The 18,148-nt window shown below is 40.1% G+C and overlaps 1 protein-coding gene across 3 annotated transcripts in view; it reads left to right on the plus strand.

Annotated features, from left to right (window-relative positions):
• LOC134309792 (rho guanine nucleotide exchange factor 4-like) overlaps nucleotides 1-18,148 on the plus strand; it is a 92,406-nt gene that overhangs the window by 53,194 nt on the left and 21,064 nt on the right. The window contains exon 5 of one of the 3 annotated variants that reach the window (XM_062991105.1): nucleotides 10,930-11,075. In XM_062991105.1, coding sequence (XP_062847175.1) covers nucleotides 10,930-11,075 — 146 coding nt within the window. Of the gene's footprint in view, nucleotides 1-10,929; nucleotides 11,076-13,221; nucleotides 13,285-18,148 lie in introns of those variants that run through there. The other 2 variants (XM_062991106.1, XM_062991107.1) reach the window with 2 other exon arrangements.

Below are 18,148 nucleotides of genomic sequence, written 5' to 3' on the forward strand. Positions count from 1 at the left end.
AAATTATTTGTAATCTTGTGATATTTACACCTGGGTGTAAATAGTATAAATTGCTGTTTACACCAGGGTGTAAATTGTACACTTTGCTGCTTACACCAGGGTGCAAATAGCATCTGCCATAAAAAAAATGCCAGTAAACAGTGCTGTGTAAAAATAAATGACACCCTTTCTGATTCCCATTGTTATTTCATATTTGTTGCCTGCAGTCCTGACCTGTTCCCAATAGAGAATTTGTGGAGAACGACGACCCTGTACTGTTGCACATCTTAAGACGTGTTTGCAGGAAGAATGGGACAAAATAAAAGCTGAAACACTAAATCACTTGGTATCCTTGGTGCCAAAACGTCTTTTAAATGTGGTGAAAAGGAATGGCAAAATTACAAAGTGGTAAATGCTTTACTGTCCCAACTTTTTTTGGAATGTGTTGCAGGCCTGAAATGCAGGAAGGGATGTTTATTAATAAATGAAATGAAGCTGACCAGACAAAACATGAAATGTCTCAGGTTCATCCTGTCTGCAATCAAATAAAAGTCAAAGTAAATTATTATTTGCATTTCCCATGCTGTCCCAACTTTTTCAGATTTGGGGTTGTAATATCCAAGCTCACCAGTGTTGAAAGCTTGAGCTCTTGTGTCCAAATCTCAATCTTTCTATTAACTTGCCCAGGTATCTAACTGACAAAAAGAGGGTTGACAGGGTTTCTTCTCATTGGAGCTGCAGAAATGTGACCTTTGCTGTCTGGTGCCTGCGAGTGTACTGGGGATTCACAAAGAACACAGCACGATTTTGCGTTAACCATACAGTTCTGTTTGATTTCTGGTTTTAGGTCTACTGGTTTCAAGTCAGGGCTTTGATTAGGCCACTTTTGGCACAAGTTTGGTTGGATCCTTGACCACTTAAAGGCAGGGGCTTCTTTCTTGCAAGGCAGCCCCCGAGTCAATGATGTAAAGCTAGCTTGATGGTGGTTAGTGATGCCTGTGTTTTAAATCATCACAGACTGTTTTTTGGTGGTTCTTGAATTACATCTGAATATCTAGACATATTTCGTTTCTGCATAAGGTAAAGTTTGGGTTTTTAGTTTACTGGAAAAGGGACCACTGTTTTATTTATTTACATTTTTTGTTTGTATGGATACTTTTGGGACATGAAGCTGCTTAAAAATATCTGGTTCACTTTTTGAGATCTATTAAGGGCTCTCAACTAGACTTTCCAGTTGTTATGCTTGAAACTCAGTTTAATGGGCACATACACTGATCAGCCATAACATTAAAACCACCTCCTTGTTTCTCTACTCACTGTTTATTTTATCCGCTTCATTTACCATATAGAAGCACTTTGTAGTTCTACAATTACTGACTGTAGTTTATCTGTTTCTCTGCTTGCTTTGTTAGCCTCCTTTCATACTGTTCTTTAATTGCTGTCAGTAATTGTAGAACTACAAAGTGCTTCTATATGGTAAGTGGAGCTGATAAAATGGGCAGTGAGTGTAGAAACAAGGAGGTGGTTTTAATGTTATGGCTGATCAGTGTAAAGTAACCAGTAGTAGAAGGAATTAGGAGGCCATGCCATAAAGATTTCCAGTGTTTTCACTGATCAGCCCCATTGTATTTTTTAAATATAAATATATAAACAGCAGTTGTAATCTAGTGGTTTTAAGGTACTGGACTAGCAATCAAAAGGTCACTGGTTCAAGCCACACCAGGTTGACACTGAGCAAGGCTCTTAACCCTCAGTTGCTTAGTACTGTAAGTCGCTTTGGATAAAAGCTTCTGCTAAATGCTGAAAATGAATGAAATTAAATAAACATATGTAGAATTTGATGCCAGCAACTTTCTCAGACACAGTGTTTTATCACTTTTCCTGTTAATTACACTTTTAATTGGTTTGTAAACTGAGGACACTAATTGTTTTGCAAGCAGATTTTTTTGCACGTTTGCTTGATTTAGGACTTAATGTGAAATGATGATTTTTTTAAATGATTGACAATTCTCTGAGAAAGTTTGGCACAAAGTGGTGAGCCTGACCCACAAACCTATTAAAGAACTTTAGTTGTTAAGTTGCTGTATCGTGCTGAGGGCTCACATGGCCTCCTACTCTAATGTACTGCATGAAACCCTTTACTAATCATTATGATCAAAATAGACAAGCAATGTCTGAGTTTGCTTGCCCTTAGCTACACACACACAGCACACTCATACACAAATGTCTGATCTCTAAAAACAATAATGTAAATAGAGCGGAAGAGTGAGGCTTGATTTGTGCTGTCATTCTGAGGACAACTTCCCTCCCCCAACCCCCCACCACACACACATACACACTCACACTCAGTAAAAGTTAAACTATGCCAACTCCAACATGGGTATCTTGCATTAGGACACAGTTGCATTAGAGCAGACTTTCACAGATAGAGAAAATACATCTACTCCTCCGGAATTGACATATACAACTACAAAGGCCATACCTCGTTTTTGGGAGTGGCAGCACAGATAAAAAAAAACACAAATAAATATACATTTTCGACATTTAGCAGACGCCTTTATCCAAAGCGACTTACTTTACAGTATACAGTCTGAGCAATTGAGGGTTAAGAGCCTTGCTCAAGGGTCCAACAGCAGCAACCTGGCAGTGGTGGGGCTTGAACCAGCAACCTTCTGATTACTAGTCCAGTATCTTAAGTACAGTGTATCACAAAAGTGAGTACACCCCTCACATTTCTGCAAATATTTTATTATATCTTTTCATGGGACAACACTATAGAACTAAAACTTGGATATAACTTAGAGTAGTCAGTGTACAACTTGTATAGCAGTGTAGATTTACTGTCTTCTGAAAATAACTCAACACACAGCCATTAATGTCTAAATGGCTGGCAACATAAGTGAGTACACCCCACAGTGAACATGTCCAAATTGTGCCCAAAGTGTCAATATTTTGTGTGACCACCATTATTATCCAGCACTGCCTTAACCCTCCTGGGCATGGAATTCACCAGAGCTGCACAGGTTGCTACTGGAATCCTCTTCCACTCCTCCATGATGACATCACGGAGCTGGTGGATGTTAGACACCTTGAACTCCTCCACCTTCCACTTGAGGATGCGCCACAGGTGCTCAATTGGGTTTAGTCCATCACCTTTACCTTCAGCTTCCTCAGCAAGGCAGTTGTCATCTTGGAGGTTGTGTTTGGGGTCGTTATCCTGTTGGAAAACTGCCATGAGACCCAGTTTTCGAAGGGAGGGGATCATGCTCTGTTTCAGAATGTCACAGTACATGTTGGAATTCATGTTTCCCTCAATGAACTGCAGCTCCCCAGTGCCAGCAACACTCATGCAGCCCAAGACCATGATGCTACCACCACCATGCTTGACTGTAGGCAAGATACAGTTGTCTTGGTACTTCTCACCAGGGTGCCGCCACACATGCTGGACACCATCTGAGCCAAACAAGTTTATCTTGGTCTCGTCAGACCACAGGGCATTCCAGTAGTCCATGTTCTTGGACTGCTTGTCTTCAGCAAACTGTTTGCGGGCTTTCTTGTGCGTCAGCTTCCTTCTGGGATGACGACCATGCAGACCGAGTCGATGCAGTGTGCGGCGTATGGTCTGAGCACTGACAGGCTGACCTCCCACGTCTTCAACCTCTGCAGCAATGCTGGCAGCACTCATGTGTCTATTTTTTAAAGCCAACCTCTGGATATGACGCCGAACACGTGGACTCAACTTCTTTGGTCGACCATGGCGAAGCCTGTTCCGAGTGGAACCTGTCCTGGAAAACCACTGTATGACCTTGGCCACCATGCTGTAGCTCAGTTTCAGGGTGTTAGCAATCTTCTTATAGCCCAGGCCATCTTTGTGGAGAGCAACAATTCTATTTCTCACATCCTCGGAGAGTTCTTTGCCATGAGGTGCCATGTTGAATATCCAGTGGCCAGTATGAGAGAATTGTACCCAAAACACCAAATTTAACAGCCCTGCTCCCCATTTACACCTGGGACCTTGACACATGACACCAGGGAGGGACAACGACACATTTGGGCACAATTTGGACATGTTCACTGTGGGGTGTACTCACTTATGTTGCCAGCTATTTAGACATTAATGGCTGTGTGTTGAGTTATTTTCAGAAGACAGTAAATCTACACTGCTATACAAGCTGTACACTGACTACTCTAAGTTATATCCAAGTTTCATGTCTATAGTGTTGTCCCATGAAAAGATATAATGAAATATTTGCAGAAATGTGAGGGGTGTACTCACTTTTGTGATACACTGTACATCTTGCCCAACATATAGAATTTCTTTTTGCAGACTTACATTTATATATTTCATCTAGTGTGGGTGGCATGGTGGTGCTGCAGTTCCCAGGTTCCTAAGACCTGTATTTGATCCTACTGTCTGGTTAGTTTGCATGTAGGGTTTGCCTGTCTGCCCGGGATCTAATTAGATATTGTTTCACCTCCTAAAACTTTGAATATTGTGTGATGCCCTGTGCTGCATTGTCCAATGTGTGTTTCTAGCCTGTGGACCTCTATATTCTTCAAGGACAAACCCACACACAATGACCCAAGCCCTTTAATCTTACATGATTGACATGGGGGATGATCACGAGGATAGATTTAATTGGGTGAAAAATGGCTTTCCCTTTCTTTCTCTGTTCCTTTGTGTGTAATCTTTGGAGAATCATTCCTAAGAATTAAAGCCATCACCTCATCTATACTTCTCTGACCTTTCTAAATCTGATTGCTCTTGGACAAGATGACCAGTTCTATTTTATCAGGACTTTACCTTTAGCACCAGCTGACATGTGAATGCTTGAATACACTTGTAAGGGTCATGTATGTCATAGTCATAGCAATCTTTGGACTGCAATCTTTAATGATTTCTGCCACCTTTTTTCACACCCACTTCTTTGTCCAAAAGCACTTTTATAAATTTTAGAAATGTAGAAGATTAACTTTACATAATAATTCTCCACAAGTTTACAAGTACATACAGCCGCCTCTTTGCAAAGGCTCAGAAAGAAACCCCAAATTGTCACCTTGTGTTAAAAGGAAATTAGTCCAGAAGATCAGATGAAATCCAAAAACCACCAAAACAGATTAGCTGGAACACAGGTGATACTGTTCACTGTCAAGCTAGATATACTGATATGAACCTAAAGTCTGGCGAGCAAAAAAAGACGCTGCTTATGCTTTTTTTGTCCATGTGATCAGTAACAAACCTCATTCGAACTTTCAGGTGTTGTTTTGGGAGAGGGCCACAAATCTTGAGGCCATACACTAGGGCTGGGCGATATGGATAAAAAATAATATCTCAATATTTTTTTGCTGAACGACGATATACGATATATATCTCAATATTTTTTCATCCCATAAGGTAATAACAAAAAGACACTTCTGAGACAAAGCTACATGTTCCAAATTTTTTACAGGCACTTCTATTAATATTCATGCTGGGAAGCTTCACACAAGAACTATTTTTCCTTAAAAAAAAAAAAAAGAACTATTCTAAGAAAACGTTTGTTGTTTTCTAACGTCTCACCTGTCGTGTAATGTGAATTACAAATATATTGTCTGGCTCTTTAAGAATGTTAAGTGTACTATAGGGCTCAGGGAGCGAGTGTGTAGGGAAGATATCAGAATTGATCGTTTCCGGCTGTGCTCATGTTCATCTGTTGTTTTGCACTGAGCTTGTGTGACATTAAAAGTAGCGTTCTCGTTAAACCCCCACTCAAATGTTTGGACTTTATACATTATTTTACATCACTGTTGCCACAACATTAACATTTACATTATAATTTTTTTTTACCGTATAGAACTGAATTCTGTAATACAGGCATAACTAATCGTTCATGTAACTGTGTAACTATTACAACATTTAATGCATTTTAATCAGCGTTCTGCTTAATGCACTTATTATTATTTAACAGCTTTATGTGTTGTTTAATTGCTGTTTGCTCCTTGTTTACTGCAGAGTTAGTTCGTGCAATTTTACTTATGTTTGGATGTTTATTGGCCGAGAACAAGAAATACTATAATACAAGATAAATAAATAAATGACGTCTCGTACGTCGGGCAATCATCCAGTATAAACTAACACGACCACGTACAACATCCAGTACAGAAATCACTCCCCATAATGTTTGTTTTTTACAGATAGAGCAAATATATGCACATCACATATACAAACACACAAGTCAGAACAACAGGAGACGCACCGTTACATTATTATTACTTTCTCAACACTTGTATGATTTACACTGTTTATATATGACGTAAATACGTGCATGTCAGTGCGTGCGCTTGTATGTTAATTTCCGTTTTCCAATATTGGTTTTTGAAACGAATAACGACTTGTTTTCTTGTTTTTCAACTTTGGGATTTGAAGTGAAAAACGAATGACCAAAGGTACACGGAGCTGGAACCTTTTGTCTGGACTTGTTTTCGGCATTCTCTACAGAATACATTATTCTGCTGCTCATCTGACACTTCTCCACCACTGAATCCGAACTATCTCCAAATAATTGAGCCATTATTATTCTTTTTACTAACCAGCTCCTCAACCGTCTCCATGCTATCATGGGAGTTTTACTTACAGAAATGTGTTCTGAGGGCAGAAAGAATTGGCGGTGGGGAGGGGCGAGTTGTGTTCAGTGAGGGAGAGGGGCGGGGCAGGTGAACATGTACAGAGACAAACTGGGAGAAGAGAAAGACGAACTGTCGGATCTAATTGGAACGCAACATCTATATCGATATAAGCGATATAGTCTTATCTTATATCGCGTATGAAAATATATCGATATTTTATAAAATCTCGATATATCGCCCAGCCCTACCATACACTCATTTTTAATGAAAGACCTAAAGCAACTCACACAATGGCTTTATGCCCTGCTTAGGGTGTATTACTTCCTTGTACCCAGTGTTTGTTATTGATGCCGGATGATGTAGCTAGTGAAAATAATTTAATTAACTTTTCCATAGTTAGCATTTACGTTTGATTCATAAATTATTAAATTACTAGACCATTTGCAACTACAATTTTTATTGTGATGTCCATTCAGATCTTCATTTCTCAATCACTCTAACTTGTCTAACTTGTTGACATTCAGCTTTTCCTGTCTGTTTCCTGTCTCTTTATTTTATTGTTTAAAATCAGTTGCATAAAAAAAAAAAAATCTGGGCATCTTACATGCCAGTGTGTCCCAGCATTTATGGCTAACTGTACTAGTTTTGTACACCCTCAACACCTTTACAATAAACTACCATTAAGACTTGCACATATCTTACTGGGTCGCAATCCTGCTACAAATAAAGACTTAATCTCTTTTTCTGTTTCTAACAGAACTGCATTCTAAACTAGGCTACCTGACACAATACCTGACACAGTAATATATTGTTTTACTGTGTCACCTATGTGTTTACAGTGTAAAAATCATTAAATGGTTAGTGTATTTATGGAACTTTATACAGTCTAGGACTCATCTGGAGGACTTTTCCTAATGCTATTCTGTCTGGTTGATGAAAATAAGAGCAAACCCATCTCTGTACTCTATACTGACCAGGACAAGCTATTTTTTTGCAATTTGGTTGGTTACACATATTGTATCATGATTTTATATACAGATCCCAAAACCAAGTGCAGACAAGGTCATGTTTGTAATTAGGGTTGCAGAAAATTAGGTGTGAGGTGTGAAGTGATGTCAACAGTTATTTACTTTTAAAACCAGACATATGTAAAATCAATCTGACCCAATATAACTTCCAAGCCTGTCTTTCCAACAAAAAATGGAAAGTGAGAGAGGGACAGTGAGTTGGACAAGAGTAGGAAATGGACAGACAGAAATTGGAAAAGAAATGTGTAGAGAAAAGGATTTTCTGGAAATGTTCAGTGTTGGCAGCATTGTTCCACATAAAAACATGCCAATACAGCTGCACTGAACTAATGAACAGACAAGACATACGTAGATTCTGGGTGTATGTTGATGTGTTGCATGATGGTTGTGTTCAGTCATCAGCATTTATTCACTTTTGTAACTCCTCTGTTTTGAGATTAAGTGTGGTAGTATTTACTCTGTAATTAATCCATCATTAGTAAATGATCCTGTGGGTTCAAAGCTTTACCAGGTACACTAGGCAGAATTTGGAAACACACTGTGGACAGGGCACCAGTTAATCCAATGGCATCACACACTCATACATTTACTCACACCTAGGGGCAAATCAAAGTAGTCAACCCCACAATCTGCCATTTTTAGGAAAAAACTGAAGTACCAGTATCAGTGAAGTACCCCTACCTAAATACCAATAAAGAACATGCCACAACTCACAAAAATGATCAGAGGTGAGAATCAAAACCAGATCTCGATTATTCTATTACTGTGCAACATCTAAACTACCTTCTGCTTCACCATGGGTGCCCATTTTATTTACCTTCCTCATCCTGTACAGAGCATGATAGTCTTGATACTGTGTGATGCAGTGCCACCTGCTGGGCATCTCTCTCTCTCTCTCTCTCTCTCTCTCTCTCTCTCTCTCTCTCTCTCTCTCTCTCTATCTATCTTTCTCTCTCTCTCTCTTACACACACACACACACACACACACACACACACACACACGTGTCTGTTGGGTAGTACCTTAGCAAATAGCTTTTAATCACTACAAAGGAGTGATACAAGTCTCCAGCTCTTTATGTCAGTCAGGTCACCTTTTTGAGGGAGTAGAGTCAAGACCGCTCTGCGACAGCTTGTCGGGCAACATCCTCTGGTTAAAATGTCATTAAGTACTGCCAGCAAGTCTTCTACTACCTTCGACCAAAAGGAATTGTAGAATTCTGCTGGAATACCATCCAGTTCAGGGGCCTTGCCACATTATGTACTTTAAAGGGCTTTCTCCAGCTTCTTCACTGTCAAATCAGCATCAAACTTGTCCAGAGACCTGTGACAGGTTGTACAGATGTATAGATTCTGATAGAATTGAACTGCCCAGTTTGGAATTTCAAAAAAGTCTGATGATAGAACTCTTTTCTGGTATTTTTTTGGAAAATTCTGGCAAAAACAGAGGTATTGGTACATTCATCTGGTCCACACTTTGAACATAGGATGGGACTAGCACGCTCTTTATTGTGGTTCCTAGCAGCTCAGGTAAAACACCCTTTTTCACAGTCAGATTTTCAATGTGATCGTGATTCCCAGTATTATATGTAAGGTCCTTAGTTTTTAATATTTTTTTTCTGGGTTACCATAGACTGGATTATGTCTCTTGTGATGTTTTGAAAATACTGCATGCACAGTTTTAGGTTTGTATTTTGCATATATCCCACATTATTGTTTTAGGTGTTCTAAAATTAAAAGAATGTAAAATGTAAATTTAAAATTTTTAAATGTTTGTCTTGTGTCAAAGTTGTACTAAAGTGCCATTACTGCTATTCGGACACTCACTTTGAGAATTCTCCACTCCAGTCAGAAAAATCATCATAGCTACTGAGATTCAGGTCATCAATGGCCCTGTGAATGTTCTTAGATTGAGTCATTTGTTTTATTATGGCTAGCTTTTGTTTTCCTGGTGTTTTAAGTCTGTTTTTTCCTGTTGGAAAGGTTTGGAGACCTTTGGAGACTAATATGGAGTCTCTTTACTCCAACTTTAATAACCAGATTAGAATTAGTTAGAAGCTAAAAAAAAATGCATTGCGAGAGTAAACAATGTTTGCCACAGTAATTAAATGTTGGCTGAATCATGGCCTAAAAAGTGATGCCCCCTGAATATTTCTCTTAAAGTTCAGTGGACTCTCCTTCAGCTGTCAGTTCTTGGAATTATCACTTTTAATCCTCTGTCTTGGCTCCTTTGGGGTGGTCCTTTGGTCATGTAAAAACAACTTAACATTAATATTAACATGTAAGGTGACCAGTGGTGTGAGTGCTGCATATCAACCTGGGGTTATACCTTGCCCCTGGTATCTGTGAGAAGTTTTGCATGTTATCCATGTGTTTGCATGCATTGTCTCCAGGTACTTCAGTGTTTTTCCACCGGACACTTTAAATTGCCTTTGTGTGTGAGTGAAATTAAGTGTTTTACCTTCTTTCTTTAAAACATATTGGTAATTGTGGCCAAATATCATCTATGTTTCAATTGACCACATAACTTTCTTTAGAAGCTTTTTCATTAACATTTGCAGCGTTTAGCAGACACTTTTATTCAAAGTGTCTACCAATTATGATAAATATCATTTGAGCATTTGAGAATTAAGGTTCTTGCTCAAGGGCCCAGCAGTAGCAGCTTGGCAGTGGTGGGGCTTCAACCGGCAGCATTCTGATTAGTACCCCAGTACCTTAACTGCTGAACGTCAGCTAAACCTTAAGGAGTTGAGGTCTAATGCTATTTGCTATTTGCCATAATGTTTTAGGCTCAATCTAATTCATTTAAATCACAGTCAAACCAGCCCTTTTTATATGGGCACAAAAAAGTCACCAGCTTTTGACATTCATATTCACTAACAAGGAATTAAAATGTCATGTCACAAAGTTAAGTGACAGTATTGTTTTATTATATTTTTGGCTAAGCACATTTTGTCAGCATTCCTACAAAAATGGAAAAACTTAATTCCTGTTTGAAACACAAACCAACAACATGAAATACCAATGTTTCACTGGCAGCTATCGCCAGACCAAAGAAAAACTGTGGAAGTGTAGCGTCATCTGGTGGTAGAGCATTAGAACTTCTTGGCCTCTATGGGAATTTAGTGGCTAAAACCATTTGAATGATGGACTTCTGATTCTGCCGTGATGAATATACAGCCACGGAATTGATCAAAACAAAATTATCATGCATCTACAATCACAGCGACAACTGGTAAAGCCTGTTTCAGCCGAGGATCCAAGTACTACCTCCTCACACAATATTTATCTCTTTTTTTTCTCTGTGTCCGTCTTTCAGCAGTGATTGTTCCTGAAGGTGCTCAGGAAAAACTGTCTGTGGGTGATGAGGCAGGCTGTGAAGATGATTTCTATGAGGAGTTACGAAGCTTAGGTCATCGCTTTCCTTATTCAGGAGGAGCAGGAGAGCAGCTGGCCATAAACGAGGTACGAGGCAGCTGTGATTTGTATTTGAATTTGAAGAAAGTTCACTATGCAGTGACATTTAAAACTTTGTTCCAGTTGCTAAAATCCTAAACTATAAACCATATTTCCAGAAAAGTTGGGACAGTAAGTAAAATGCAATAAAAAGAAGAATCTGTTGCCAGAAAGTTGAAAGTACAACCCCAGGTCAAAAAAAGTTTCCGTCTGTAACCATTCTGCCTACATACTGTCTGCAATAGACCTGTAAGCAATGGGTGTGACATTGACAAGGGCCAAATTGTGATGCTAGATGCTAGGTTCAGAGCATCTCCAAAACTGCAGCTCTTGTGGGGTGTTCCCGGTCTGCAGTGGTCAGTATTTATCAAAAGTGGTCCAAGGAAGAAACTGTGGTAAATCGGCAACAGGGTCATGGGCAGCCAAGACTCATTGTTGCACGTGGAGAGCGAAGGCTGGCCCGTGTGGTCTGATCCAACAGACGAGCTACTGTAGCTCAAATTGCTGAAGAAGTTAATGCTGGTTCTCATAGGAAGGTGTCTGAATACACAGTGCATCACAGTTTGTTGCATATGAGGCTGCATAGCCACAGACCAGTCAGGGTGCTCATGCTGACCCCTGTCCACCACCGAAAGCGCCAACAATGGGCACGTGAGCATCGGAACTGGATCACGGAGCAATGGAAGAAGGTGGCTCGGACTGATGAATCATGTTTTATGGCCTTACCTGGGGAACACATGGCGCCAGGATGCACTATGGGAAGAAGGCAAGTCGGCGGAGCCAGTGTGACACTTTGGGCAATGTTCTGCTGATAAACCTTGGGTCCTGCCATCCATGTGGACGTTACTTTGACACGTACCACCTACCTAAGAATTGTTGCAGACCATGTACACCCTTTCATGGAAACGGTATTCCCTGATGGCTGTGTCCTCTAAGGATAATGTGCCCTGCCACAAAGCAAAAATGCTTTAGGAATGGTTTGAGGAGCACAACAACGAGTTTGAGGTGTTGACTTGGCCTCCAAATTCCCCAGATCTCCAATCGAGCATCTGTGGGATGTGCTGGACAAACAGGTCAGATCCATGGAGGCCCCACCTCACAACTTACAGGAGTTAAAGGATCAGCTGCTAACATCTTGGTGCCAGATACCACAGCACACCTTCAGGGGTGTAGTGAGTCCATGTCTCGATGGGTCAGGGCTGTTTTGGCACCAAAAGGGGGAACAACACAATATTAGGAAAGTGGTCATAATGTTATGCCAGATCGGTGTATATATATACACAGGCTACAGGCACTGTAGACATTGTTGAAGTATGTATACATCATAACATCTATTATACAACAAATATAATATTAAAGTGTGTAGACATTTTTGGCCCCCTAATACATGATGATGATGATGATTATTCATTTTGGCAGCTCCAGTGAGGGGTCGCCACAGCGGATCATTCATACATTTATTCGTACAAATAACAACATATCAGCTCCATATTCTTTTTGTTGCCAAGACCCGCTTTAACCACTCTGGTTTCCAGGATACGTGCTTTGATTGGTTGCTAGAAGCAGGAATGGGAGCAAGAGAGAGAGAGAAAGAGAGAGAGAGATGCTGTGAGAGAGATGGATGAGCGTGTCAGTGTAGCTGCAAGAAGAAAAGCAAGCTCCATTTTCAGCCTGTGTGTTTACTTATGTGGGAAGACGCAGCCATGGAGGAGAGCCTTCATCATCCCGAGTGAATGTAGAGAGTGAAAGGTGTAGAAAGGGGTAGAAGAGGGTAAAGTAGGGTAGGGAAGTGAGGTAGAAAAGAAAAAACGAGAACTGGGCCAAGCTACAGAACAGAATGAAAGGCAGCATCAGCCAGGCATTACAGGTGAGATTTGCATTCTCCTGACGTCTTATCTGTAAAAGAAGAGGAAAGGAAAACCAATACAGGAGGATCCTGAGGGGTGCACATGGCTCGTAGCTTGGTGAAGAACTTAAGGCCGCGGCCGGGCCTCCTCCACACACTCCTCCGCTGCAACTTGCAGCCCGAGACGCAGCGCATGGTCGTTTTCTTTATCATGATGTTCCTCATAGTCATCAACGTGGTGCTTGTTTTCCTGCTCTCCTTCCAGTAAAGAGAAGCTATTTCCAGAAAAAGGAAAAGGGATTTTAACTGGGACTGAGTGGAACTGTGCTTTTTTGCATGAGCATCTGGCATGGTCGTGCCCAAAGAGCCAAGGTAAAGCAAGAGATTTGCATATGGCATATGTTTGAGTGAGCATTGTTCTTCCATGCACAAATGGGAGGAATTTAGAGATTTCACCATCTACTAGTTGTAGCCTAGTGGTCAAGGTACTGAACTAGGTACTGAACTAAGGCACTGGTTAAGGTACTGAACAAGTAATCAAAAGGTTGCTGGTTCAAGCCCCACCATTCCCAGGTTGCCGCTGTTGGGCCCTTGAGCAAGGCCCTTAACCCTCAATTGCTTAGACTGTATACTGTCTCAGTACTGTTAGTCACTTTGGATAAAAGCGTCTGCTAATTGCCAAAAAAGTAAATGTAAAATTATTAAACAAATCTGGAGAAATCTTTGTGTGTAGGGCAAGACCAAAACCAGTGTTCAATGTCATTTATATGGCACTGCATTAAAAAAGACTTGCTTGTATAATAAAAATGCGCAACTAATCTGCTTTCACTAAGGTGAATGCAAAATATCAACAACAACAATATCCAGAAATATTGCCGACTGCTCAGGGCTCAAGCTTATATGAGATAGACTGATGCAAGGTTGAAAAGTAAGCTGTCCAGAGACTTGCAATATCTGCAAAGGCAATGTTCATGCTGTCAGCTACTGTACATGTGTATTTTGAAGTATGTGAGTACAGGTGTTAGACTGGCCTGCCTGCAGTCCAAAATTGTCTTCCATTGAAAATAGGAAGAGTATTAGAACAAGCAGTATATTGCAATGGAAACCTAAGACTATGATACAGTTGTGAAGATTTTACTTATACAACTACAACATCTGGTGTTTTTATTGCCAAACAATGATAGTATGTAATTGAATGTGCAGGCCACTGGAACGTCTTGAAACAGCAATAATTCATGTTTTTACGGACCACAAATTTCTTACTAATCAGAATCAGTTCCAGTTGGTGGTGTCCATCTAGTTTTATGCAATGTAAACACAATGTACATATACCTTACTAATAATACACAGATTGATGGCGTCTACACAATATACAAGAGTCTACAGAATATACAAGTAACTTCTTTTATAGAGACAAGCATTATACAGTAGTAACATGTGTGTGTGGTAGTGTAAACAACAGTGATGTATCAAGGTTATTTGTACAGTGCTTTTTACAACAGATGTTGTCTCAATGCAACCAGAATCCAGGACAAAAAAGAAAAAAAAAAACCCTGTTAAGCAAGCTGAGGGCAACAGTAGTAAGGAAAACTAGAATTAGAATCAAACAAATCAAACATATATACATTTATTTAAATACATTTATTTCTAACATAGCCTATATAAAATTATTTCTAACATATCATGTCTGTATGTAGATGCCTGACTGGCCGAACCCTGGCTCCCAGAATTAGTGGTCAAGTGTAATTTACCACATTGCCACCTGACCTGCAAAACTATTCATTTTTGTTTTAAAATTTTGTAAGAAGTCACATGTATTTGCATAAAGGGCAACATAATTAAGATACAATATAAATAAAAATGATGAATAACAATTATAAAACTACAGTGGGGTCAAAAAGTATTTAGTCAGCCACTGATTGTGCAGGTTCTCCTACTTAGAAAGATGAGAGAGGTCTGTAATTTTCATCATAGGTACACTTCAACTATGAGAGACAAAATGAGGGAAAAAAAATCCAGGAAATCACATTGTAGGATTTTTAAAGAATTTTTTTGTAAATTATGGTGGAAAATAAGTATTTGGTCAATAACAAACAAGCAAGATTTCTGGCTCTCACAGACCTGTAACAACTTCTTTAAGAAGCTTTCCTGTCCTCCACTCGTTACCTGTATTAATGGCACCTGTTTGACCTCGTTATCTGTATAAAAGACACCTGTCCACAGCCTCAAACAGTCAGACTCCAAACTCGACCAAAAAGCTGTCGAAGGACACCAGGAAGAAAATTGTATACCTGCACCAGGCTGGGAAGAGTGAATCTACAATAGGCAAGCAGGTTGGTGTGAATAAATCAATTGTGGGAGCAATTGTAAGGAAATGGAAGACATACAAGACCATTGATAATCTCCCTTGTGGTCAAGATCTCATCTCGTGGGGTCAAAATGATCATGAGAACAGTGAGCAAAAATCCCAGAACTACACGGAGGGACCTGATGAATGACCTGCAGAGAGCTGGGACCAAAGTAACAAAGGCTACCATCAGTAACACACTACGCCGAGAGAGACTCAAATCCTGCAGTGCCAGGCGTGTCCCCCTGCTTAAGCCAGTACATGTCCAGGCCCATCTGAAGTTTGCCAGATAGCATATGGATGATCCAGAAGAGGATTGGGAGAATATCATGTGGTCAGATGAAACCAAAATGGAACTTTTTGGTAAAAACTCAACTCGTCGTGTTTGGAGGAAGAAGAAGAACCCAAGAACACCATACCTACTGTGAAGCATGGGGGTGGAAACATCATGCTTTGGGGCTGTTTTTCTGCAAAGGGGACAGGACGACTGATCCGTGTTAAGGGAAGAATGAACGCGGCCATGTATCGTGAGATCGTGAGCCAAAACCTCCTTCCATCAGTGAGAGCATTGAAGATGGAACGTGGCTGGGTTTTCCAGCATGACAATGATCCCAAACACACCGCTCGGGCAACGAAGGAGTGGCTCCGTAAAAAGCATTTCAAGGTCCTGGAGTGACTTAGCCAGTCTCCAGACCTCAACCCCATAGAAAATTTGTGGAGTCCGTGTTGCCCAGCGACAGCCTCAAAACATCACTGCTCTAGAGGAGATCTGCATGGAGGAATGGGCATATGTTTTAAATTACATTAAGTCCTGTATTCACTGCACATTTAAGGGTTCAAATAATGATGTTTGGTGAACGCTGAAAATTAAGACTCCTTCCTACATACAGACTGGTCAAAAATAAAAGGACAGACTTGAAAAAATAAAAGGTGAATGGTAATGATTCCAGACTGTAAAACTGCATAATACAATAATAACAAAAATTGTACAACTCCCAGTTTGAATAATATTACATATTTCTTTCATGTGTGACCCTATGGTGGCTCTGTATTCCTGTGAAATGCATTTTGCTAGCAGGGATTGGGTCTTTTTTTTTTTTTGAGGAAAGGGTCACAATATATTTTTTTTACTCTGATAGGAGTGGTTTCTTTTAGGGTAATAACTTTCCATCCACAAAACATGATGTGTAACTAAATGGTTTAATAAATATGCAAATTACAAAATAATCCATCATAGATTTTAGCTTCCCAGTCACTAGTTCTCATGGATGTCATTACATATTCAACAGAAAATCTTGAGCACCATCTAAACAGCAGCAGTGAAAAGATCTGGATGAATGTTGTTGGCATTCAGAATTAATGTTAAGGTGGACTGAAGCAGTTCTTGCAGCACTCTGTGTTGTTTTGTTTTGTATTGTTATGTAATTTGTCTGTCTGTCTATACACATGGAGGCAGGCACATGACAGACAGACAGGCAGGCAGGCAGGCACATGACAGACAGACAGGCAGGCAGGCAGGCACATGACAGACAGACAGACAGACAGACAGGCAGGCAGGCAGGCAGGCAGGCAGAAGGCAGGCAGAAGGCAGATAGAAGGCCCCATTGAAACAAAGAGACTTAAAGAAATATATGCTGACATCAAGGTCTTCTTGAAAGATCTTTTTCCTGTGACTTACAAACTGAACTACAATTATTAGTATTGTTAGTTCCCAGACCATTAAAAACATTAGTTGAAAAAGTGATGAAATCTATTCCACCCACACGATGGCAGCAGAAACAGAAATCCAATAGACATGTAATGATGATGAACATGTTGCCTAGCAACAAGCCTTTTTTCTTTAATGATGGATAGAGTGAAAGAAAAAAAGGATACTAGATGTGCGCTCAGCAAGCATTATATTAGGGCTGTTCCAATCAAAGTCCAGAGCAACCGTCAGCAAAAGAACTCAGAAAAGCATGAATTGAAGACACAATAGATGAACCACTCTATACCAAGAACACAGACACTCTGCACATATAAATACACATCTAATCAAATAGGAACATAGACAACAGGTGAAAACAATAAACAGGTGATAAATCAAAACTGGGGTTGATGACATGGAGTAGGAAAATAACCCCAAAAAAAAATTTTTTTTATTTTTACTGTACATGTGTATTGAATTATTGAATTCATGTGTTTAAGACACAACAACTGCTAACAGGTGTAATACATCAACTGGTGGATGTGAGAGTTGAAACATTGAACATGAGCAATATGACTGGTAAAGGAAAAGAGCTAGCTGGTGTGATGGAGAGGAGAAGGGTTGACAGTATGTGTACAAGAGAATAAGTGAAGGTGACGTAAGACTAGGAGTATTTGGGGTGTGTTAAAACTGTTTTACTATGGTGTAGATGGGAGAAGTGAAACGAAATTATCTGAAATTCAAAAAAGATGTGAGACAAATGCTGGTGGGTGTTGAAGGAGTGCTAGACAGTAGGCAAGGACCACAAAAGTTGTAAGAAAATCAGCTAGGAAGGTACCTGGTGTGACATCTGGACAAAGGAAGGTAGAAAAAGACACCTGGTGGTGGAATGGGGAAGTGCAGGATAGTTTAAGAAGGAAGAAGTTGGCGATGAAGAGAGTTTTTGTTAATTATTATTTTCTTTATGCATTTGATCCCCTTTTTTCTCCCAACATTTAGCGCGTCTAATTGGTCGATTGCGTCTTGCTTCCTCTCCACTAAAGCCGGCCCTGGCTCTGATTGAGGAAAACAAAGCTAACTCACACCCCCTCCGACATGTGCGCAGCAGTCCTATGCATTTTGTCACCTCCACTAGACGAGATCAGCTGTGGATCAGCTCTGTGTATATAGAGACACACCCTGATCAATGCACTCCTTCCCCG

This window comes from Trichomycterus rosablanca, chromosome 3 (genome assembly GCF_030014385.1).
Source record: "Trichomycterus rosablanca isolate fTriRos1 chromosome 3, fTriRos1.hap1, whole genome shotgun sequence".
Classification (NCBI taxonomy): Eukaryota; Metazoa; Chordata; class Actinopteri; order Siluriformes; family Trichomycteridae; genus Trichomycterus; species Trichomycterus rosablanca.